General features: G+C 34.1%; 5 protein-coding genes across 7 annotated transcripts; 3 read left to right on the forward strand and 2 right to left on the reverse strand.

Moving 5' to 3' along the window:
• Window positions 1-23: 23 nt before the first annotated feature.
• LOC145943938 (uncharacterized) lies at window positions 24-12,115 on the reverse strand. The gene is made up of 8 exons (XM_083051857.1): window positions 11,643-12,115; window positions 8,475-8,749; window positions 7,915-8,306; window positions 7,640-7,717; window positions 4,511-7,246; window positions 4,021-4,104; window positions 2,418-3,326; window positions 24-2,030 (listed from the first exon to the last, which is right to left on the reverse strand). Exons 1-8 carry the CDS (start codon window positions 11,809-11,811, stop codon window positions 1,826-1,828), a joined length of 4,848 nt encoding a protein of 1,615 aa, XP_082907983.1. The 5' UTR covers window positions 11,812-12,115; the 3' UTR covers window positions 24-1,825.
• Window positions 12,116-13,971: 1,856 nt separating this feature from the next.
• On the forward strand, window positions 13,972-16,495 carry LOC145944027 (enoyl-CoA hydratase domain-containing protein 3, mitochondrial). Its single transcript, XM_083051982.1, has 6 exons — window positions 13,972-14,183; window positions 14,599-14,664; window positions 14,934-15,107; window positions 15,186-15,373; window positions 15,554-15,714; window positions 16,088-16,495. The coding sequence occupies exons 1-6, from the start codon at window positions 14,133-14,135 to the stop codon at window positions 16,315-16,317; spliced, it is 870 nt and encodes a 289-aa protein (XP_082908108.1). The 5' UTR covers window positions 13,972-14,132; the 3' UTR covers window positions 16,318-16,495.
• Window positions 16,496-18,542: 2,047 nt separating this feature from the next.
• Window positions 18,543-20,858, forward strand: LOC145944030 (uncharacterized). Its single transcript, XM_083051985.1, has 3 exons — window positions 18,543-18,904; window positions 19,918-20,073; window positions 20,355-20,858. The coding sequence occupies exons 1-3, from the start codon at window positions 18,721-18,723 to the stop codon at window positions 20,591-20,593; spliced, it is 579 nt and encodes a 192-aa protein (XP_082908111.1). The 5' UTR covers window positions 18,543-18,720; the 3' UTR covers window positions 20,594-20,858.
• A 195-nt stretch (window positions 20,859-21,053) lies between these two features.
• Window positions 21,054-23,761, forward strand: Sin1 (SAPK-interacting protein 1). 3 transcript variants are annotated; one of them, XM_083051979.1, is made up of 7 exons: window positions 21,054-21,293; window positions 21,564-21,704; window positions 21,969-22,243; window positions 22,443-22,612; window positions 22,685-22,978; window positions 23,112-23,353; window positions 23,568-23,761. In XM_083051979.1, exons 1-7 carry the CDS (start codon window positions 21,200-21,202, stop codon window positions 23,759-23,761), a joined length of 1,410 nt encoding a protein of 469 aa, XP_082908105.1. In that variant the 5' UTR covers window positions 21,054-21,199. The 3 variants fall into 3 exon arrangements, with proteins under 3 accessions (XP_082908105.1, XP_082908106.1, XP_082908107.1); XM_083051980.1 differs by having other exon boundaries at window positions 21,579-21,704; XM_083051981.1 differs by having other exon boundaries at window positions 21,055-21,272.
• Window positions 22,740-25,180, reverse strand: LOC145944031 (uncharacterized). Its single transcript, XM_083051986.1, has 3 exons — window positions 24,905-25,180; window positions 24,135-24,618; window positions 22,740-22,877 (listed from the first exon to the last, which is right to left on the reverse strand). Exons 1-2 carry the CDS (start codon window positions 25,017-25,019, stop codon window positions 24,188-24,190), a joined length of 546 nt encoding a protein of 181 aa, XP_082908112.1. The 5' UTR covers window positions 25,020-25,180; the 3' UTR covers window positions 22,740-22,877; window positions 24,135-24,187.
• Window positions 25,181-25,306: the final 126 nt, after the last annotated feature.

The raw sequence follows: 25,306 nt of genomic DNA on the forward strand, positions 1-25,306 counted from the left end.
GGAGAACTCAAAAACTAGAGCTGTTAAATTTGTACAAGCATCGGTTTATTGCACTTGCAAAAATACAGTTTGAGACGTATACAATTTATATTGCATACAATTAGTTCAAGACACATTCTTCCAAGTTAGACGACCGTGTCAGTTTTGTCAAACGTTTATTTCTCTCACATTTTGTTACTCTTTGGTTACTCTTTATTCTATGAAAACCAGAGAGTCACCGACATCCTTAACATATTACTCTTATTAGAACTGTTACAAATAATTAGTACGATATATAGACTTATAGTTAATATTATATCTGTTTCTCACCTTATAATCACAATTAGCGGAGATATTTTCTACGCTTCTTTTCAAATCTTAAAAAAATAGAATAATTGACGAAATGTATATTAAAAAATTATGAATCGACAAGACTTCTACGAATTTGTTATTATTTTCTTTAGCAAAAATTTAATTGAAAGATAATTCTCTTATTTATACTTTCTCTTTATTCATCGGGACACACTTTCTAAATCGATTTCTATATTCCTGTATATTTTACAGAGATACTCTGTATATATTAAGTTATATTTTATATTTTCGATATATATGTAATAAATAATGCAATATCTTTTCTTACTAAAAGATAAATAAGATGCACTTGACATGATTGTTAAATTGATTGTGCATTTTAATGATGCATACCTTTAATTTAATTATAATCAATCTTCTCTTTTCTCAAACAATTAAGAAGTCTATCTTTATTAAGATTAATGGTTCGAACGTATTTCACACTTATTTTTTTCTCGTTAGTTGACTCGTTAATTGAGCGAAGTTGAAACTGGCAACTCATCTAATGACTATCTTCTAATCTTATGCTACGATCGACCTCGTTACGTATATATGACATGTGATACAAAAGCCCTGTGAAAATTAGGTGAATTAAGTGAGTCGATAGAAATTTATTTTCACGAAATTAAACGCCTAAGATTCGAAATCGAAAAATTATTTCCCTATTTTCATTTAGAAATACGTATAAAATAATTGTGCCGAATATAAAATATAAAGAAACTTATTTTAATGTTCTTTAATTATGAATAAATCGAATTCCTTCAATTTCTGGGATTATATCTCACTAGAATTAAAAAATTAAATAAAAATTAAATACAACAATATTAAAGTTCTCATTTATACTTTTCTAAAATAAATTCCTGTCAATTCCTTTTTAATTCTCCTATTTTCAACAAAAAATGTACTTCCTGCTTCTCTTCATTCGTATAAAAACTTTATCAAAAAGTCGCACTTGTGAATTTGTAGAAAAGAGGACGGCTTCTGCGATCGCTCAGCGACTCTCGATATGTGTGTGAACATATTTATTTGTGACAAAAACTCTTATCAAATATATATATGTATATATAACTAGAGCAAATCGACGCATCATAGAAAGCGAACTAAAGCAGATAAAAAAATTCTTCGGCGTAAAAATGCTACCTTACAAAATTCATAAATGATATACTCGAAACTGTAAGATTTTTTAAAAGCCATCTGAATAATATACCGTTTTACATACCTTCGTGATAAGGAAGTTGATCCATTGTCTCACTATCAAAGGATATAATTCAGAAAAAAATTTTCAATTTCGAAAAAAATCGAAATTGCAAATTAGTATTCTTTTTTTCAGAAAATATTTTTAAAATATTCTCGTTCTAAAAAGAAATGCTTTCGAAATAAACAATTGTAACATATTCTTTCTTCAAAAGAATATTTTCACGATGACATCTTTGCTTCACTTCTCAATATTAAAATCGATACAACGATGATAATACTCGAAGAATGACGATGCGTTTCACAAGGCAAGTCTTCTGACGCCGCATTCGCAGCAAAACTTGGCGGTGTCCGGAAATCGCTGACCGCACTCGTGGCAGAATTTGGACATCTTGCATTTGTTCATCGTCTGAGTCGGCGACGTCCCGTTTCTAGGCACATCCTCGTCGACACGGCCGATCACGTCGTTGGTGCTGCGTCCGTGGTGCGAATATTTGCGATTTAAACTAAGGGACACACACATGGAACTGGGTTTTAAACACGCGCGAACACAGATGAATGCAGATGATGAATGGGCATGATCATGCGTTTGACGATGATTAAAAATTATAATTACTAAATTTATAAAGTACAAGCATCGAAATTTTGAGATCTATAAGGAAAAAGCCTTCTTATTTTATCAAGTAAGAGTTTCTATAAGTATAAGACAAAGATAAAAGCTATAATAAAAAAAACATAATTAATAGTTTTTTCTAAAACTATAAATTTGTAATAATTTGCTCTCTTTAAAATTTTTAATTTTTCTAAATTATTAACTGTTAGATCGACGAAGTCTCTAAGTGTCTCTATCGTATGAAAAACAATGACTTTAAAATGCAATGTTAAAGACCAACCTGCTGTAGGCGGAGTCGTTGCTCAGCTTGCTGTGATCCCTTGGCTTGTAGCTATCAGGTGAAGACAGTTCTCCATCACTGATCAGGCTGCCATTCCGCTGTCTGTCGCCGCCGGAGCTGGATAGGTCGAAGGATTCATTATTGAGGAAGGATCTCAGATTAAAATCATCCTCCTTGAAGCTCGTCATCAGCTCGTCGAACACCGAGTTCGATCGTTTGACGTCTAACTCCGAGGAGGAAATGATTGAGCTGAGACTTAGGTTGCTGCCGGACAGGGACGAGTAATTGTTATTGCTCTGATTGAGACTCTGATCCGACGACCTTGACAACGACTGATCCTCGGTTATCGTGGACCCCTTCCTGATATCGTTCAAGATCTTTCTGTCGGAGCCCAAGTTGGTCCTGGGCGCGGACGAGGCCCGGATCGAGTTGGACCGATCAATCAACGGTTTCGTGACCGTAGACGTGACCTTGTCAAAAATCTTGCGCGGTCTGTCGGCGCTGCCGACGACGCCGCGGCGCTCGTCGACGCCCAACGCTTTCGATTTATCGATTATGACTCGTCTGCCCAATTCCTTGACGGGTTTTAGACCCACATCCGTTATATCCTTATTCGGGAGAATGGGCTTCGAGAGGAAGATCTCGCGCGAGATCGAGTTGGTCTCGGTGGAGTCGCTCGAAAAGTCCGATACAACATCGTCGAATTCGATAGGAGGCTCTATCAGAGACGATCTCTTGTGAGAGATAGGATATTTTACAAAGGCGGAGGAATGAGAGAGAGGATACAGATTGTCGTGATTTTGTTGGAGTTTAGGACTCCCTGTTATGGACTGATCGCTCATGTCCGACAGCAGGTCGTTCATCTGCTGTTCGGCCAGCAAAAATGGATCGTAATCCTTGCTCGTGCCGCTAAAATTAAAATTTTAGAGATTAATATAATTTCTTTCTTTTTATGGAGAATAATTTTGTATAAAACAACGATAGACAATCGAAGGATATTGCGATGTGCCTGATAACGAGGTGCGTTTTCATCTTCTCTATTAAGCTACACATGTGCGCTAATCAATTTTTCAGGCAAACGTGATGGACAAACATTCGTGTATAACTCTGACACGTGATACAACGTGATTTAACCTGCTCTTGCTAATGTAAATCATAAATTTAGAATCAATTTTTTTTTTATCTTAGTGAGATGCTAAAAGTCAATGGAAAATAAAAAGATGTTCGCGAAAATAAATAATAAAATATTTTTCGTCTCTCTTTTAAAACTTAATATATAAATTTTATTTTTTTTAACGAGAGAGAAATTTCAATTCAGACTTTATTTATAATTAATTATCAAGATATGTTGAATAATTGAAATTTGAAAAGTTATGAAAAATTATATTGTGCTTTGAAATATATTTTCCTTAAGAAGAAATTGATTCTAAATTTTTAACAAGAATATAAATATATTTAGTTTTCAATCTAATCCTAGTGGACTCCTAATATAATAATGCTCTGAGTTAACTAGATTAAAGCTAAATCAATAATAAACATATATTTTGATAAAATAAAATCAGAAATCTGCCATGAGTCATTGGTTCCACGTTCTGGAACTTACGTTCTAGCTTTAAGCACAAGATTAAAGTCCGGCCTTCTGCGCACGTAATTGCACCAGGCGGGACGTGTCGCCAGTTCAATTTTCCTATAATATTGTTAAGACATTAACTACGTAACTATCATCCTACCGAAATATGTAAAAGTACGATAATAAGAAAGAAAAATCATAAATATGATTATTTTTTACAGTGCAATCGGCAATTCTATACAAATTTTTCCACCAATTAAATAACAATTTATACAAACTTATACTCACTACAAAATTCTACTGTTTAAACATTAATATGACTTAATCAATTGCACAAAATTAGCATTGCAATTTTTTATACAAATAAAATACTTACTAAATATAAATATAAATTAAATGCTAATATTCTACAGTGCATATAATACATTACAAGATATAAAAAAGTTCGATAAAGATAATTTTTTTCTATTAAATATTCTATTTTCTATCTTAATACTATTTTCTACTTTCTACTTTTATATACCTTCGCTCGAACGATGGACTCGGGACTGGAGGGAGGATACGGACTCTGGGATTTCTCTTAGCGAACTTGTATCCGGTGTGAATGGAATTCAGATCGATCAATCTATTTCGCGGGATCTTCGAAGCTTTCTCCCAGTACGATCTTTCAGAATCTTCTCTCGTTTCCGCCGAATCGTTCCTTATATCGGGTAGACCTCTGAACACTCTGCTCCGTCTCGGCCGAATTATCTCTATGCTCTCTTGCTCATAAGCGTAATTCGTTTTGGGCCGCCTCATGTTCGCGAGATTTATAAATTCGATGGAGGATATCAAAGAATCGGTGCTGTCGCGAAGACGATTCATGCTTTCTCTGATTTTGTGTTTTATTTCGATGGAATTTACTGGGCGCTCTTTCGCTCTTCTAGGCAAATCGGAAACGTCTTTGGAAAAATTTACGCTCGTTTTTAAGAAAGTTCCATCGCGCCGATACTGCGTCTCGACGTCGTCCTTCAACATGACTGATGACACTAAATCATTAGCGCCTCGCGTGTTATGTTCTCCGACACACACGATATAATCACTGTCATAATCAAATTCTTCGTTGTCTACATTGTCTACGGTTCTCTTGCGCAAACCTTCGCTTGTTATGGCTTCCGTTTTAATAATCGAGCGGCTTGATTCATCATTCGAACGTCTGTCTATGTCCGCATTGAAATTTGTTTTCCCATTTCTCAAGCAATCCTCGTCATTCTCGAAATTATCGGAATCGAAGAATTGTTTTTGACGTTGTCTGTTGAATTTAACTTGTAGATGTATGTTATCTGTGCATGTATTTGACTCATTAGCAAGTATTTCCGAACTTTGTGGAAACGATATTTCAGAATTTAATTCCTTTAAATTTCTCTCAGAATCCTTATTATAGAAAATAATTAAACCGTTCTCGCATATTTCTTCATTTATTTCAGTTTCTTCAGCATTTTTTGTAGAATTTTTTTCGGGATTAATAGCTCGACTGGATGAGATTGGATGGACAGAAAATGATGTTGCTTTGATATTTTCTGTTAGATCTAATGAATTGCAACATATTACATTACTTTGACATGGTAGCGTTTTATCTTCAGGATTAGCTCGATTACTGACACTATTTAAAGACATCATATTATTTATATCAGATTGAATGCATATGAAATCTGCCGTGTTTTCCTGCAACTTTAATAAATTGCAACATGTATCACTTTCGTATTGTAATATTTCATTTTCAAGATTTAAATAATCTTGAGTATGATTAATGAAGTTGTTTGAAAATGTTAAACTATTTTTATCATCGGTATGAAGCGTTGGCTCTTCATGTTTCGAATAAAAAGATTCGAAGAAGTCCTGAAGAAGATCTGAGATAAGATCATTATTATTATCAGTGGAACTCACCTTCAATTTTTCGAAAGATTCCTTGTATTCCTTCGATGCATCCTGTAAAAGTTGAATATATTCCTCAAAATCCGATAAATTTTGCTCGTTTTCTTCCATTACAGTATATTTAATACTTTCAATAATTCCATTATCCATCGCTACCTGTTTATCTTCTTTATCTTCTTTATTCACGCTTAATTTATCGAATTCTGCAATGTCATCCATTCTCTGTGAATCTCTTTTATCTTTGATATTTATGTCTAGTTTCTTTACATCGTAATCTGCAATTCTATCCTCTTTATCAATTAGCCTCCGATTATCTTTAATCGGAGGTATATCCTCTCTAGTATCGATATTTAATTTTTCTATTTTGCGTTCTATCACTTCAGGCTCTTTATTATTCACTTTATCTTCGCTATTCACTTTCACTGCTTTATGCTCCATTATTTTGACTTCAGTGTCTTCTTTATTTTTAATATTCATTTCTAATTCTTGCTCTGCAACTCTTATCTCTCCGTCACTAGTTTTTTTGTCCGATTTTGTTTTATTTATTTCATTTTCGTTTTCTTCATCCTTGAAGTAAAACTCTACACGAGGACTGTGCTTAATCGGCTCCCTCTTATTATAAGAACTCTCCGGTGGTTCGTTATATATATCCTCCGAATCTTTTATCAAGTAAGTTTGATTCAGATTCTGAATACCGTTTAACCATATAAGCTTGTCACTTCCCAGTTTATCAATTTTGCTATTTTTTAATTCGTCGTTGATTTGTGTAAAGTCGTTCTTCGTGATCAATTCTTTTTCAATTCTATTTTCTTTTTCAATCGAGTCGATCTCGTTTCCTTGATCACATCGTCGATCGAGATCGAGCAGCTGAAACTCCTGTGAGAAATTATTACTAACAACAGGGTCGTTATATTGCTGATTATTCTTCTTGCGACTGAGCTGCTTCCACGTCACTAATTGATCGTTTTTTTGCGTATCCGTGTGTATCCTGCAACGCTGCACAATCACGCCTAGAGTCTTGTCGTTCACAGCGATATCATTAATCGTCGGGTGGCCTTGACTCCTGGCGGAAACGATATTTTTTTGTGTTTTGACGGAACAGATTTCTCGATTTCTCATTTCGTCGTTTGGAAGGCGTTGGGAGATTGTTTCGTTTCGATCATATTGTTTCCTGGACAAGGTGGTAGCCGACGTAATCTCGTTGGAGGAGACTAAATCTGCATTGCTTTTGGATTTCGCAGGAGACACAGGAAAGTGGAGAGGACGACGGGAGGATATAGCGAAACGAGAGGATCGGCACGACGTCGGTGTCAATATGTCATGATCTTCCGCTGGTCTGAGGAGAAGGAAGGATCAAGGATGTGCACCTGATAATCATCAGGAGAAGGTCATCGAGGAATTGAATAATTAAATACTATAACTTTTTAAGAGGGACAATTGCATGGAAAATATTTTAAAAATTTGTTCTTAATGCTGGAATATTTTTACAAATTTGCAGCTTGCAAAAACGTTTCGATTATTTTCATAGCACGTCATAATTTATTTATTTATAAATTTATTAATATTATTAATTTATTAGAATGCTTTTAAGCCTCATCCTTTTCCCTTCTCCTCATGAGCGACAGTAGATATGCTATGTAGATATTCTACGCTTATCTTTATCTTATATAATTATCGAAATTAGGCTTTATCTCTTTAAAAAACGAAAATAATGAAATTAAGAGATCAAATGTCTTACTTGTTTGTACGATCGATGAGACGTGACTTCATAGGCCCAGATGAGATAGGAGATTCCTTGAGCTGTCCAGGACGTTTTCTGCATGAAATATAAATATAATAAATCATAATCAAGCCAAGTCAATTATGTAAATTTAAAAAATAACAAAAAAAATATGTAAAACTTTGTTATATTTTTATAATATATTATTATTTAATAATTATTATGATTCGATCTCTTTTTATAAACCAAGAAACTCGAAAAGAAATCAAGTGAGAAAAGTTTGAGAAACATACACGATAGCTGGTTTTTGCTTCGCTGGACTCTGTCGATTGCAACTGGTCACCGAGACACTTTCTTTCGGTTTAACAAGAGCCGGCGACGACACAGAGGTCTTGGCACTTTGGTTCACCGTCGAACCCGGGCTGTATTTTTCACGAGTGATAGCTCGCCGGTTCTTAATGACTGGTGCTTTATATCTCATACGCGCTTCTAATCGTTCCTTCGCCAAGTTTGTTGCCGGACTCATCGGCATCTGGATGATCCTATCTCTGCACCAGGCGACATGACGATCGTAGGCTTTGATACCGAATTGTCGATTGCACGTGGGACACGTGCCCTTCTCGTTGGCGCGAGTCGGTGCGCCGGGGGAGATCATTGAATTGCATTGTTTATTGCTCGAGTCCATCTGAAAGAATAAAGTGTGCGGAAAAAATGTGAGAATTTATCATATAAACTGCAAAATAAGATATAATTATATTATTTGAAATAATTTATTATATTTAATATGAAATTTTATTACGAAAAAAACATTTTTTAAAAGGATTACAATAGAGAAAATCATGAAAGAACTCACGATTTCGCCGCGCGCTTCGCGGATGGTCCGCAGGAAATCGTCGTGGGTCTTTTTCCAGGAGGACCTGGTCTTCTCGTCGTGATGGTGTCGCCGGGGCTCCTGCTTGGGCAGAAATTCGGCCAGCTCGGTGCCCTGGATCCTCTGCTTAGCCGAGTCGAAGGGTTTGCGCTTCTTAGTGGCGGCGCACTCGCATATCCTCGTGTGCTTCTCCAGCGACTGCGGCATGAACGTCCGCGCGCAGATCGCGCAAGGCAGCAGAATCGACGGCGGCGCATCTGCGTCCATTTACAGCGTCCAGCGATTAATAAGTCCCCGTGATTTAAAGTCGACCACGAGATATATATATAATAAATGCTATATTTAATTTTTTTAAAGATGAATCAAGAGCTCGCAAGCTTCAACCTTGGTCGATTACGTCTTATTTTATTAATCTCTTCGCATATCTAAATTTGTTCTGTCATTAAAGTATCATGCGAACCAGAGGTGTTTTCTGTTTCTGTCATATATTATATATATATATTTTTTTTTATTAAATGTCAGAGGGCACCAATGTTATGGCTGGGTTAGTTTATACGTAAATTGCGATTCTGCGAAATTTGTCCCCGACGTCATATGGAAATTCGATCTGACTCACCCCTTGTTAATCGCTATTCATTCTGACAAAGGCCACGAATCCGCGAATAATCGATATTTTCGCCGACAACACGTCGAGAGATCGCCAAATATGACAACAGATATGTCATGGTATGTAATGCGCGCAAGCGTTAGACACGTGCTTGTCATCACCTCAGCTACATAAATTGCTAAAAAACTGCACACGGCTAAAATCTAATTTAAAATCTGCACATCTCATAGTTTTTTTGAAAAATATATATATTCTCTCGAAAAAATTCTTTAATATTATATATTCAATTTTTTAAATTATTTTTTAATTAATATATGTTTTGGTCTCTCTTCTTAAGTATTTTGTGATGCTATAATAAATGTACTCTCACTTTTGTTCTCTCGTAAAAACGCGATTCTTAATCTAAACGCGGCAATACAATACGCTGCATATTGAAAGTGTCGAATCTAAATTGCAAATTGCACTTTCTTCGATCGCAACGGGAAGTGCGCAACGAATAGCTACAGTGTTCTCTTCTTGCGAGATCGTCTCGAGAACGCCCTAGTTATTACGAGCTATGCATTGCGAGATAACGCACAATCAATGAACCATTCAATTTAAAAAGTCGTACAAGTCCTACGTTTCCTTATATAAGTTCCGACGACACGAATCGAATAGATTCTCGCAATATTTGTCATTTTGCATCACTATAATTTCAAGATAACGTGCTTGCGTCCCTTCACGTTGCAGCAACGTTGCGCAAACACAAAATTACAAGAAGTAAGTAAAATTTTCCGCACGATAACGATGCATCATCACTTTTTCGCACCTCCTCGTTGCACTAGGTGTCTCGCACGAGTTTCATCCGATCGCATCCTGTCGGTCCTTCCGCGTCCTTCGAAGAGAATTTCGCGATGACAGTTTTATCTCGATTCTGAAGAAGGATTAAGCGATCGATTGCAAGGTGCGCATATCGCGTGGACACTGCGGCGCCGATGACGCCGACGAGGACGCCGAAGAGAGTCGCCCCCGCGAGAGACTCGGCACACTCTCGCCTACGGACGAGCAAGCTTCCTTTTTTAGACGTCTCCGAGGTGAGCCTCGAAGCAATCGTGGTCTCGGAGAACGCGAGCCTCGTCTTCCTATCCGTTCCTTCCGTTCTCCAAGCGAGGAGATACGCCTTTCTCGCTTTTTTTCGGAGCAATCGGACTTTCATTTTTTTCGATTACATCCAAAATTTGAATTATTTAAAATAAAGTTGAGTCTCTTAAACTCGATCCTTATTATCTCGTCTCCAATGTCAACATCAAGCGACACCATACCCACGTTTATAGCGCTAAATGCGCGGCGGAAATGTGGGTCACCGCGTTTGCCTTCTCGTCCACGATGCACGTTTTATATATCCCAACGCGTGCGTTATTTTCTTAAAACTCTACAATCCAGTTTTATTTCTATTTCTAATTTTCATTCGATTTCTATATTTAATTTCTATATTTATTAATTTTTGTTTTTCCTATTTTTTTGTTTTATTTAGCTTCGCGTTCTCCGATGCTGGAGACGACGATCAAGGATCTCTCCGATGATCTTTCATGCGAGAACGCATGAAAACAAACATCGCGACGCTATTAAATGATCTCATTCCGTCGAAGCCGCTTAACGACGCCCACGAACGACTGTTTTGCTTACGTTTTACTCTTCTAAGCGAGTCGCGCGTGCATTAGAAAGAAACCGACGACAGAGTTTTTTCCACGTAAACCATTACCGTTCTTCCCGCGTCATGTCTAAGGTCGACGAGACTTTTTATGCATTTGCTAAGCCGGTGCAAATTGATCAGTATGCATGGCGGAGGCGCATTATTACGATTCTTATGGCCGTTTTTAGACGTGAGCGAGAAGAAGGAAAATAAATCAGCATTTAGTAACGTTATCTAACGCAAAACAAAAAATAAATCTTTCAAAGTCTTAAATTTCTTTGAATTACTGTACGCATTTTAAAAAGAAGATATGTAATTGCGTAGAAAAAGTTACATTATTGTTATAGAGTAGAATTCAAAGTTTAAGAAAAAATAAAATATTTTTAAAAACGGCTTTTTCTCTCTTCTCTTTTTGTAATTATATGGCGATAATAATCTAGCCATGTTTGCTTTATTTTGATTTGGAAAGTAAGTATACCTCAAGTGTGTATACCTGTTCAAACGTAAATAAACATCTACACAGCGATCTGAATATATAATAATACGAAATAAATATAGCAGCACGCGGCAAACTTTCTAATTTCAGAAATTCCGAACTACATTAAATTCCACAAGGAAATTTAATCTGCGTTAAAATTCACAAATGTATTTGACATTCATTAAAATTTGCACTTAACATTCCTTCTCACTATACGCGTAGTTAGCCCTGCATTACTCATTCTTATCACGAAATACACTTTGTGAGACAATATGAGACCAGAATAAGCGATGCATTTTTATTCTTTTTGACTCGGCAATTTTTATAAACAATTATATAATTCAATGATTAGAAAATAACGATATTCGATTAGACGAGAATTTGCGGGTTTACCTTTCTCAGAATACAATTCGATCCATGTTTCGCGGATAGATAGTGGCGTCTTATTCGGAACTTCGTCGTGAAACAGAGCCTCGTCATGAAACGGGGCCTCGTCATGGAACGGGGCCTCGTCGTGGAACGGGCCTCCGTCCGCGAGTCTCTTCGAGACGCAACACAGCATCTGGTTGCGAGCACATCAAGACACCGACTGAGAGGCTGCGCGAGTTCAAGCCGGCTCGAGTTGTAAGAGCGGCGCTCTTACAACCGTTGTAATCGCGACGGAGGTTTATTTTCGGTCCCATCGCCGTCTCACAAAGTGTGATTTTCGCCTTCTTTCTTTCTACACCTTAGTTACACAGCCGTGCGGAATAAATAGTGCAAAGTGGAAGAAAAATATTATCCGACCTCTTCTATTTTTAATAAGAAAGTAACACTATGTTTTTTAAATACATCATCTTTAATTTAAATTTTATTATTGCTATATGAAAACGTGCAATAACAAGTGCTATACTTGTAAAATATAAATTAAAATTAAAAAGCTGGCAACGCGAATATTTAATACAGGCACTTTAAAAAATGTGTAATTGATAGATAAGTTGAATTAAAATTTAATAACAATTTTTATAGAATTTCTCCTGACAGTTTTCTTTGCACTATTTCTTTTTTTTCATATTATAATTTTCGTTATGATATATTATTAATTGGTAATCACAATTGTTTATTTTATATGCGATAAAACATTATCGAGCTAAACGAAAAAGAAAATTTTTTATCATGTTAATGTTTTCATTTTTTCTGTAAGAAATTATTAAAATAAATTTGAAGAGAAAGAAGCAGTTGCAAATATGCGATAAAACCATAAACGTATGTGATTATCTACCACATGCATCCTCCTCGTGTCCATTCTCCACGTGCACTTTCAAAATCCGTTCTAAGTCGCTCTCTATTACGAAATAGAGGTCGATAGCTTCTGCGCCGAGACAGTTTCCTGTAATATTTCTTGTAACTGTGCGCTGGTGACCGCGGTCACGCTGTTTACCCTATAATTAGAATAGGGACCCGTGGAAAGAGTGCGCCGGAGACGGACGACGACGACGACGGGAAGAGTCGCGGAGTAAACGGAACCGAGGATCTCTCGCCGTGTTGTCGTTCGCTCGATGTAAATATACACGCGACGATGCACACTCGGATTTACTTACCCTCAGCTTCAGCCATGTTAGTCGTTAAGGGAAACACTGGTCGTTATGGGAACGCGTGCCGTGCATCGTGCGTCATCGAGCTCTCCTCCGAAGTAGGGATCGTGCACCCTTTTCAATCTTTTTGCAATATTCTCCATTTAAATCTGGAACGCAAAAGAAAAAGATTGTTGTATTCTCTTTTATGTAAAATTAACAAAATTTTAAAAAATCAAAGTAAAAAAATTTTCAAATTTGCTTTCAGCTTCAAAACAAACAGATTACAGATTACATATGCAAAAAAATTGTACGTTTTTAAAATTAAGAAAATTAATTAAATCAGTATATTTCTCAAATATATCGTCAAAACATTTTTTATAAAAAAAATTGCATGACTTTTCAACAAAAAATAAAATTTAAATTAAAAAAATAAAATTATATTAACATTTTTCATGCTAGAAATGTGTTTTTATTTATAAGAAATGTATAAAATTTATAAAATAAATATACCTATTTTATATTTGTGTGTTATTATACTTTTACTTTTAATTTAAGACTAATATCATCATTGTGCCAAATTAGACCCGTTCTTCTTTTTCTTTTTTTGAACATTTGTCTAAGTCTAAAAGAAATACGTATGTACCGTGTGCTCGTGTGCTGCATGTCAAACTTTGACATCTGTCATTCAAAGATGTCTGTTTTGTAAGTTGTTTACAGTCTGAACCGCTTCGTACGCGTCAGCTGATCGGTATGCATACGTCAAACACATATACACATGTACTGTGAACAATAATGTAATACATTTATCTTTTAACTACACTATGTTGCATTTTACGAAATCGCGAAAAATTGTAGATATGTTTAAGAAAAGTTACAATAAATATGATGATAAATATATTCCATAATTAGTAATTTTTAAAAACACGATATTCAAGTAAATATTTTAAAAATTGTACATAAAACATATATTAAATTTAAGTTAAGTTAAAATTTTTCTTATGGTGTTTATAAAAAAGTACTTTTTCTGTCAGTTGTGAGATCGTACAAGATTTTGGTTTACTTTTATCCTTAAAATCTTATTGGTAACACACACTTTTAATCTTAAGATGTATATTAGTTTCTTGAAATTTCGCGGGCTTATGGCTGAATAATACGTCACTTAATCATCATAATGATAATTAACCTTCATCAACGATAACTGCTTTATTATACTTTGTGAATCAAGTGGCATCAATGTCAATTTTCGGCATCGAGTTTCAAATGCGTGATATACCTGTTTAATTGATCTAAAGCATTTAAATGGAATAAGGGACAACATCGTAACAGAATGATAGCTATTTGGAGATTCTTGATCAAAAATGGTCCCATTGTTTCTCAGGTACTTCATACTTTATATAATTATATATGCTTAATCTATGCAAATTGCATAATTATGTAATTGCATAATTGTACGATTATATAATTGTAATTATGTGGTTATGTGAAACCTACATATATTATTATTACGTGTATTATAAAATTATTTTGCTGACAAAGAATACATTTCACTTGACATTACAAATGTTTCGAAGTGTTTGAACCGAACGACTCGAAGTAGTAGTCTTTGTAACACCAAGTGAAATACCTCTCGCAAGTCATGCTAGCTCGAAAATATCGAACTCGAATCAACTCGAATGATACCAGCACGCGGGAACAATTTAAATGATGCACGAAAGCAAACTTCATTTCATAATGCCATAATGATAATAAATAATTTTAATTTTAGTGACCCGATATTTTGTTGACTGTTACAGAGAATAAATATTACAAGAACGTTATCTACCGAAAAGAAATATGTGGAGACGACGGAAAAAGATGGGGTGAATATATTACTATTCAGAGCTTTAATTTTTCAATAATTACAAATACTATTGTCTTTTAATTTAGGGAATGTAATTCAAAATTCAAATTTAATCTAATTTTTATTGACTAAAAACACCTTAAAAATTTAAATTTTAATAATTTCTATTTATTATAACTTTTCTTTAATCTTCTAAATTTAGATAGAAAATTTAATTTAATTTTAATTTATTATATATTTTCCTTAATATTAAATTTACTAGATAATATTAGCCTCACCTTATTTCAGATCAGAACCATCCGTCTGAGCGATTCTGCTTCACGCAATTCCCTATCGTTAGAGATGCTGAAGATTTTGCTGAGAGAAATCAAGAGGGACGAGGACAACAAGGATCTTCGCTCGATCTTACTGATGTCCGAGGCTGGAAAAGTGTTTTCCGCCGGACACAACCTGAAGGAACTGGTCCGTAGTATTCCACTTCCGCAAAACCTCTTTATACGTATTCGCATCATACAGGAAAATTATTAGCTTGCGTTTTAGACAGCTACGAACGCCAAGTCCCACAAGGACGTGTTCGAGACCTGTGCAGAACTGATGCGGGCCATTAGTCAGAGCCCAGTGCCGGTTATCGCGGCGGTGGACGGTCTGGCAGCTGCAGCTGGCTGTCAGTTGGTCGCAGCATGTGATATCGCGGTGTGCACGGAAAGAAGTTCCTTTTCTACTCCAGGGTATTTTGCAAATAGCTCGTCTCATTACTTATTATTGTCCTTTTGCTCATTATCCTGTTAAAATTACCATCTTTATTAATACTATTATATTTATACTGATAATCATTATTTCATTATATCAATATTATTATTTTTTTGTTAATTATTACTTCTTACTTGTTGCATAATGACTTCTCGCAGGGCAAATCTCGGAATATTTTGCTCGACTCCGGGTATACCGCTGGTGCGCAACGTGCCAAGGAAGAAAGCGATATATATGCTTTTCACGGGACTTCCTATTTCCGGCAGAGAAGCTCACGAATGTGGCCTTGTTAGCAAAGTCGTGCCAAATGATAAGCTCGGTGAGTTTCTATCGCGAAACGTCACTATTTAGAATTAAAGAGAAATCATTATAAACATTTATTAAACTAATTTAAATATGACTAATTGATTAATAATAAGTCTGTGATGAGGATTATATCAGGTGTAAATGTATTATTAATCTTTATTAAAAAAATTAAACTTTACAAAAACGACACGTTACACCTGATACATTCAGACTTGATAAAACGCTCGTCACAGATCTATTATTAACCAATTATTAATAACACAAGCCTATATCAAATTTATGTTAGATAGGACTACTTAAAGAGACATTGCAAAAAATTGTATAATAATTACTGCATACGTTTACCTATTAAATACACTTGAGTAATTTTCTTACTTTAATTTTAGACGAGGAAGTCCATCGAATTATAGATGCGATCAAGACGAAGAGTCGCTCGGTCGTACACATTGGCAAAACATTCTTGTACGAACAAATGGATCTCGATATATCGACGGCATATTTTCTGGGTACAGAGGAAATGGTGAATAATCTAAAAATGAAAGATGCTCAGGAAGGGATACGAAGTTTTCTGGAAAAGAAAAAGCCGAATTGGTCACATGATTATGAGAAGAATTAATAATGTCAAATTGTGATGTTATCTTTCTCTCTCGTCATAAACAAATCATGAACTATCCTACAGTTATAATTGTTTATCTTATATATATAATAATATAATTTTAATATCAATTTTACACACTTACAATACAAGTTTTTTGAAAGAAATATAATTGCGTAAATCGCATCTCTTTACATGATGCAATGTCCTTAGCTTATTATTAGACCACTAATCATATATAGAAAGTCTTTGAATCTAGACACACATAATTAATCACTATAAATAAACTGAAGTTAATTTTTGATAAAAATGCTCGTCATATAAAAGCTAATTGCTCGTTAAAAGATTATTGGTTTTATTTCATAATTTCGAAATTTTTCGCTATACTTAAATCATAAATATTACATAATTTTTGAAGAAAAAACTGTTCTTTTTTGAAAGAATTTAATTGAATCAGAATCTATAAGCAATATTCTCTATTATTGTTATTGTTATTGGTTGCTCGATTTTCAAGTCTGAGTTGCACGAGATTGCGATTAAATCTTATGTAATATAATTGAAATGAAATCGTTATCGCGCGAAGGAGGTTTGACTGTACAGTTTCAGAAAATAAAATATCAGAGGATCTCGTGAGATAACCCTACAGAAGAAGAAAACATGTAAAAACACTGCAATTAATTATATTGCATTTCACAAATGAGCTAGATGCAATTACTAAATGTAGTTAATGTACCAACAATGTTGGTCGGAAGAGAAATTAGCTGAGACTAAGATGAAACTTTTGGTTTAATTTTGATTAAAACTAAGTTTATATTTTGTCGCAGAAAAAAGAAAGAAAGAGAAAGTTCAAATTCAGTAGATCATAAAAAAATAGATAAATTAAAGAAATAGAAATTCATTTTGTAAAATTTCAGAATTTATCAAAGTTGAAGTTTATAATATTAATTGTAGTGTTAAATGTAATGTATATATTAATTTGCGATTATTGAATTTATTTTGTGTATTGTGATGTATGGAAAAGTAATATTACAATTCCATGTAATCCTGCCATCGAAGCAACTTAAAAATCAAGTTCATAGAGATCTCAGATCGAAAATAATATATTAATTAGCATTTACAGCAAGCCATATGTCATTTATCTTTCAAATGAAAAATCTAAAAGAACTATAAATAAAAGAAATATAATAATTAACCGAATCTGCTTTTATGCTTTGTGGAAAAATTATTAATAACGCACATTATTAATATTGTTAATAACCGATGATTTGTAAAAAATAATCATGTTGAAAATACGAGAGACATTGCGTGATATTTATCATTATAACTTTTGGAATTTTCTGACATCTCGCGCATGAAATTTTAGAAAAATTGTCTTGTAATATCTTTTCATTCCATAAAAATCTTTTCTTGAATCTTCCGAATTTCTTTCCTGTTAGTTGCGAATCAAATAGAAAATAGATATTTACCAATTTGTCACAATTTTGCGCATTATTTAGTGATAAGCCATATCATTTAAAGCTATAACTTATGTACCACAAACTGACCCATTTAATTTTTACATTATGATTTATATGAGAGATATTTACGAAAAACATTTACTACAAGAGAAGAGGCAAAGTGCGCGGTGAGACTGGCCTATTGTAAAAAATTCGTAATTATAAAAGTGTAAAAATATCGTATCTTATTTTCGTTTCGATAAATTTGTTTGTTGTGATAACGCAGTGCCCTCCTTCGCGAGAAATCTCCGCTTGTGGTCCTACATCAAACTGATGAAAAAAAAATGACATTGAAATTTTCGACGTTTTATCTATAATTAAACGATTCACAAGGCAATCCAATTAACGTCCGATATATTCACAATAACAAGTATATTATATAATTTATATAATTTTGCATCGATGTGCAATAATTATGCAAGGAAATATTTGCGTACACATTTTTTGAGCGTAATTTCTAATACTATTTAGACGCGTTTTTAAACTTTCACTACAGCTCGATCAGATGGATTAAACTACGACTCTCGATATCAGAATATATACGTATAGAAGATAACTCGGTTCCTGGGTTCCAAGATATAAGCTCGGGTATAAAGCTCGCGGTGGTCGGGCAACGTCAGATCGAGTATCTCGAAGGCCGCTGATGTCACGTAACGAAATAAAAAAAAAAATTATCTTTCTTTTTCTCTCTCCATTCGACTCTGTCTGATTGTCTTGCTCACTTTTTCCCCGACCGAGCTTATAAAGTGGCTCTGTCGTCGCGCCGGCAACCAGTATCGCTGATATCGCTCTGACTTGTTATTTTAGTGCGCAAAGTCGAAGGGATACATATCACGATACGTATCACACGAATAACGAACACAGAAAGCGAAAGTCGCTTTCTCGTACATCGTACATCAGTAATAAAGACAAAGCTCTTCTTTGGTTGATGAATCTTACCGAGATTGTCATTGCTGACAGCTGCATGAGGCTTGAGGCTTTCCGGAGCATCGAAACTCGAGAGGTTATAAAACGAGACAGGAAGATAGGAAGCACGCAAAAGGAGAGCCTGCCGAGACGAAGACGATTTACCAGAAGACAGATAACGGAGTTGTTTTTCGAGAATTGCATCGGTCAGTCGAATTTGACAAGAAAATGTTCGTTTCAGTTGCATCTGCAATTAAAATGGAACAAATCATGTTACTTTCGAGAAAGAGAAGAAAAATACAAAGTACACAAGTGCAATATTAAAAAAAAATTTATGTCAATGCAATCCTGTCTATTTAATCTTCAGTATGAAACAAAGAAATGCTTTAACAGTAATAATAAAGATTCTTGCAGTTATCATTGAGAATGAAGATCAAAGCTGTTAATATGCACGGAGAGAATTTTCTCTTAGAATTTCCCCTGAAAATCATGGTAATCGTGGGACAATATGGTACGGAAAGAATTTTATGAGAATTTCTCTGATTAATACTTATCACAATAAACATAATAATATCTACACGTCAAAATATAAAACATGTTTGAGTAATTTTACCATGCAGTTTAGTAAAATTAATCAAACATGTTTTATTGTGATAGATATTATTTTTATTGTGATAAATATTAATCAGAGAAATTCTCATAAAATTCTTTCCATACGATATTGTCCCACGATTACCATGATTTTCAGGGTAAATTTTAAGAGAAAATTCTCTCTGTGTAATAATTAATACAGGAAAGCGTGATATACGACTGAGTGAGATATAAATAACTATATATAGGCGATCGCGACACGCCCATGTATATGTATACTGTCTTTATTTTGATTTCTTGCACGAATCTTTATATATAATCTTTATATATAATCTTCTTTATCAATAATCTTTGCGTATTTCTTCTCTGTAAAGCATTTCTAATAATGAGTACATTAATTATAATAAAAAGTAGTATTTTATAAAAAATATAGAAGTAATAAACATGCGGAATATATAAAAAATGATGCTTACATGACTGCTTATTCTGGAAACGTCGAGATTAAATAGCTTTCTCGCTACACTCACTTTATTCTGATAAACATATGTACAGAATGAAAATAGACTGGTCCAGAATAGAGGGGAGCAGGGATTCCGGTATAATGGTATTTTTCTTGTTTATATTGCAGATTGTGGAAAAATGGCTGCTGTTCCGCAGAGTGCTCTCGCAGTGCGCAAAGTTCGCTGTAACAACGAGCGTGCTGTTTCAATGTCTGTGAGAGGGGAAAAAGGAAAGAGCGAAGAGAAGAAGGAAAATACATTCAAGTCGTGGCGTCCTTTAGAAGGTATATAAAATTCATTTTTTAACGCGTTTCTTTTGCTAGAAATTTAATTTTTATCAATATAATTTTTATTTATCTATTTATAATTATATATATATAATTATATAAATATTTAATATAATTATATGAATTATATATATATATATATATATATATATATCTAATAATTTAATCTAAATCTTAAATTATAAATATATCTAATAATATATTTATAATTTAATTTTTAAGAGAAGAAAAAGTGCTTATTAATAATTGATTTTGAAATGAATCTTACTTATGCGCAGGCTTGGAGCTGACGCCGGTCAAGTACAACAGCAAGTTGATGAATAGTATTTGGGGTCTGTACAACCGCTACTCGGTCCACAACTTCAAGAAGAACGCCGACGCCGAGGAAGGGGCACGCGGCGGGGTGGCCGCGGCGATCTGGGGCGCAATTCTGGAAACTCGTCCCCCGGCCGCCAACGCCGCTGCTACCACCATCGCGGAAGTCCCCCGAATTATGAGTACCGGAAGTGGTCTCTAAACATGACGCGGCCATGTGATTCTGAAAAATCGCTTAAAGATACAATAATCGACAACAATTGCATATACTTTATACATATATGTAAAATTAAAAGAATATAAAAAAAAATATATATATATATATGTATAATAATAAATAAATGTTTTTTTTATTCTTATTAAAATGAGCGTAAATAATGACGAGTGTATAATTGAGAGCAAAATACGGTTAGAATTAGGTTATCAATTCGCGAAATATTCAATATAACGATATAGCATATGTGATCATTAATTATTATATTGTAAATACAATAAATATAAATGAAAAAGCAAAATATTACCATGTGTTGACATCACTATATCATAATAATAAGTTAAAATACAATTAAATTTAGTATTTTTATCCCGAACAATATTCCACCCATGAAATTTCAAATTCTAACTACACGCACGTATCTGTCGGTAATGGTACAAATATGCTGTCAGCTGTCAGGTGTAGTAGTGTGGAATCGATCTTTTGATTTAAAGTCGCCCAGTGGCGCGTTTTGGCGTTTGACGTGATTTTTGACTTTTTTCAACAAAAAGTTTTTCTAGTCAACAAAAAAAAAAAAAAAAGAAAAGAAAAGAAATGGCTCTTTACGATAATCAACACTGGCTTCTGTCGCACCTTAGGGACAGCTTTCTCGCTATGGATGATACAGGCACGTTTCTGTTAAACCTAGGTTAGAAATATCTGACAAGTCAAAATATATCTGCATATTAATTCATCAAACAAATTACTCTGATTTTGAATATTCTGATAATAAGAATTCTTAATGAAACATCGATGAGAAAGAGAGATGTGTTGTTTATCTCAAATATTAATATTTTTTTGTTAATCAATAAATTGATTTTAAGAAATTAAACTCAAGATCCTGATTTAATGTTATTATAATACAAATAATATTTAATGAAGATGAAGATTAATTTATATTAATAAACCTTGTTGAAAGGTATGTGCGAAGTAGTAATGCTCGGAGAAGATATTCCTAAGCAGTTGAAGGCAAATGGAACACTGCAATGTTATCCTGGTATGGAGGATAGTGATGACGAAGATCTAGATGCCCTGGTAGAATCATATGACTTACAAATGGGTACATATATATCTATTTGTTATTATTTTGTATAAAGGCACTTATAAACATAAAACCGAAGTCAGAATTTGAGAATTGATTGAATTCGAAATTATCCAATTAAAATTTTAATAGTGCTTGTTTTATTTTTAAATATATTTAAATATACAAGTTTTATATATATAATATATAATGTAAAAAAATATATATATATATATAAAACTTTAAAAAATTATTTTTAGTTGAAAATTATTTAACTAAAATATTTTACTTGCAATGTTCTAGACATGGAATACACTCACAGACAGAGATCTAATACTGCACAGAGACTGGAAAAGATGGACATAGAAAGGAAAAAGGCTGCAAAAGTCAAACATGTCAAATGGGAGCACAATCTTAATGCTATCACACCTACAGACCAATTAGAGTTGTTCCAAAGAAAGGATTTTCGTAGAAAAGCACTTCCAAAAAAGGGTCAATCTCTTTTGTCGGAACAACTCGAGAAATGTCCAAATTTACCACAGAATCCATTCAAAGATTATGCCAAATTTGATGGCAATGTATGTTCCATTGGATTTTCTAGTTCCGTTCTAATAAAAAAACTTATTTCCAAATCGTTTTAAACAAATAAAAATTATATTACAAAATTTTTTGTAACAAAAATAGAAATAATATATTATTAAACTTTTTAATAGCTTTGTTTTTAACTTTTATTTTCGAAAAAACATGGACTTATGGTGTTTGGAAATTCTTTTACAGGCACAGGTAGGCATTCCTATAAGAAAGTATAGAATATTTATGTGTATGCTGTCAAAAGATGAGAGAACGTATCCACTTCAAGTGGTAGTGACAGCGACAGCAAGGGTGTTGGACTTTATCGGTCTAATTTGCTACAAATATGCAAGTGAACATCCCGATCATAATTTGAAGTCTGTAATAAATTACCTTATGTCACTAGTACGCATATGCCTTATTCACGAAGTTTCATCCGTTACTTTCAGGGAGGACATCTCACGTTATGGACTGTACATCACCGAGGACGATGGCGAAGTTGACTGGGCCTTTCCCTGTTTGGACCCGCGAGAAACTATCTCCAAGTTCGAATTCACTACCTTGGGTCTGATCGAGATGAAGCCAAGTGACAGAGCGCGGCACAATACATTCAGTTGCATCGAGAAGAAAGATGAGGAAGACCTGGAAGGAAAAGACAAGGAGCAGGAGGAGGTTGCGAATGATTTAGCTAAGATGGAAGGTCACACCACTGCAATGGAGGCACCATTATATCAATCATACAGGTAGTTTTCTAATAATTGAATATCATGAAATTTGTAAAAATAAGTGAATAATTAATAACGCAATATTGTTTGAGACAATATGTTTGAATGTCAAAAATATAAATGTCTTACGGATCAAATTTCTTATGTTTAGAGTACATATAATTAACAAGATGCGAGCAAAGACTGAAATTCATCTTGGGATATCGGGTGAAAAGATAGAGATAGATCCAGTTATAACAGGTAAAGGTGCTGCCAGGTTTTGGAATAGACAGCGGGCAGTCAGTTATCACATAGACAACATTGCTTGGTGTGAAGTGACCGAGACTAAAGGATCGAAAACTATGTTTACCCTGGTTTATACTCCGCAATCCAGTGCTTCAGATAACTTTCTAAGTTTGTATACAATTTCTTTTATTTTAATTATACATGACTATATGTATTTCTTGACAATATAGAATCTTTTTTCTTTATAAAATGTTTTATAAAATAAATTTAAAAAGTAATTTTTTTTCTGAATTTATAATTTTTAACACATTAAACATTCTTGTATAACAAAGATTAGAGTACTTCATATATATTATTTTAATACTATTCAACGATATTACAGGTCAAAGTCATTCGCTTCATCAATCAGCATCGTTTAAGAATCACGATTTTGAAGCGGATTCGGTGACAGCTGAGGAAATCGTACGAAAAATTAATCATATTCTAGAATTACATAGCAGCCAGTCTAGAAAGGAATATCTCGCGCAAAAAGAAAGAAAAGCTGCGAGAAGAAAAAGCTTTCATCTATATAGATGACAGCTCTACTGGTTACTCTGTGCAATCTTAGATTATTTGAAGCATTGAATATTAATATGAAACACGACGTGATCGTACGCGCGGCGCGCGAGTCGCACTAAAACCAGAAATACGGTCGAATTAATATTCAGAATTTCGTTGACATACCAGACATGGAAAGTAGACGATCACTTCACAAACATAAAATTTAATATTGTATATTATTGATAAATTATTTTGTATTTATTATATTTCTACTCGATCAATGTGTGTGTGATGGATGTATCGTAATCAGAATCATTGTACCATCAATAAGTATTGTATAATTAATCGTGTGTAATGTCATATTTAATTAAGTGTTATTTATATTTTTACTATGAAGCTTCCTTATTACCTGCAAATTTGTAGACTTGTAAGAATAAACGATATCTAAGTGCAACATCTATTTCATTGTTCTTCCAATAGTTTTATAACATTTTTGGTGGCTGTCGATATATTATTTTCCATTTTTTCTATAAATTTTTGATTTAATCTATGTACATGTTGACTGAGTGTAGATATCTTTAGTGCCGCATCCAAAATTTTCTGATCATTTTGACAGATATGTTCGTAATTGGGACGTGCCAAAAGAAAACCTTTTTCAGATTCTGTCAGTATATTTACATCGAAAACTTGTCCTTTCATACTTTCTTTCTGTTTAGTCAGATTTTTCCGTTGAGTCTTGCGATTTCTGTATTCTTGTTGCCAATCTTTACGCTCTTGTCTGAGCTTCTCTATATATTCTTTTAAAATAAATGCTTCGCCATCATTCTGAACAATACATTCTTCGTTGGCTTTACTCGGTGAAAACCTGCTCCTATTGGGAGTACCTTCATTGCCTAGAGAAAAAGATAATTATATTCTTGAATTGCTGGAGATCTATAGAATACAAGAGAACATTTTAAGAATTAAATTGTTTATGAAGAAAGATTAATAATTATATTTATTAAAACAATATTATAACATAAATAAAGATAAATATATCCTGCTCTATCTCACTAATTTTATAGTACTCTAATATATATTTCATATAATCTCTACTTTATTTTTAGATTAAAAGATTAAAGTTTAAAAGAGAAAATTTTTCAAGCTCATATGATATGTCATTTTGCAAAGTGGACTAACCTTCAGTTTGGTCGCAAGTTATAATTCGCGTGTGGAAAATCGACGACCTCCGTTTATAGACCGTCTTTTCAGATTGACGTTCCTCATCGACGTGTGATATATCGGTCGTAGCCATTATCGAGTAAAACTTATTACAATATCGCGATAAAATGTTATTTCTCGCTGTACGTACAACATAACGGCATAAAAATTTCAAACGATTTCAAACGAATTCCCGCATGGAGAGAGAGAGAGAGAGAGAGCGCGTGTCGATGTGCGCGGCGCGTTCGATTTTGACCTTCGAGTGGCGCAGCGTCACGCGGTCGCTCGCGCGGCGGAATTCGGTGCGTGGAGTGGGGGCAGAGAGTGGGGGCAGAGAGTGGGGGGATGCGCGCGCCGGTGCGCCGCGCACGTGCGCATCCC

The sequence above is a fragment of the Prenolepis imparis genome, unplaced genomic scaffold (assembly GCF_030444845.1).
Source record: "Prenolepis imparis isolate NDT839.2.m4 unplaced genomic scaffold, iyPreImpa1.0 SCAF_12, whole genome shotgun sequence".
Lineage (NCBI taxonomy): Eukaryota > Metazoa > Arthropoda > Insecta > Hymenoptera > Formicidae > Prenolepis > Prenolepis imparis.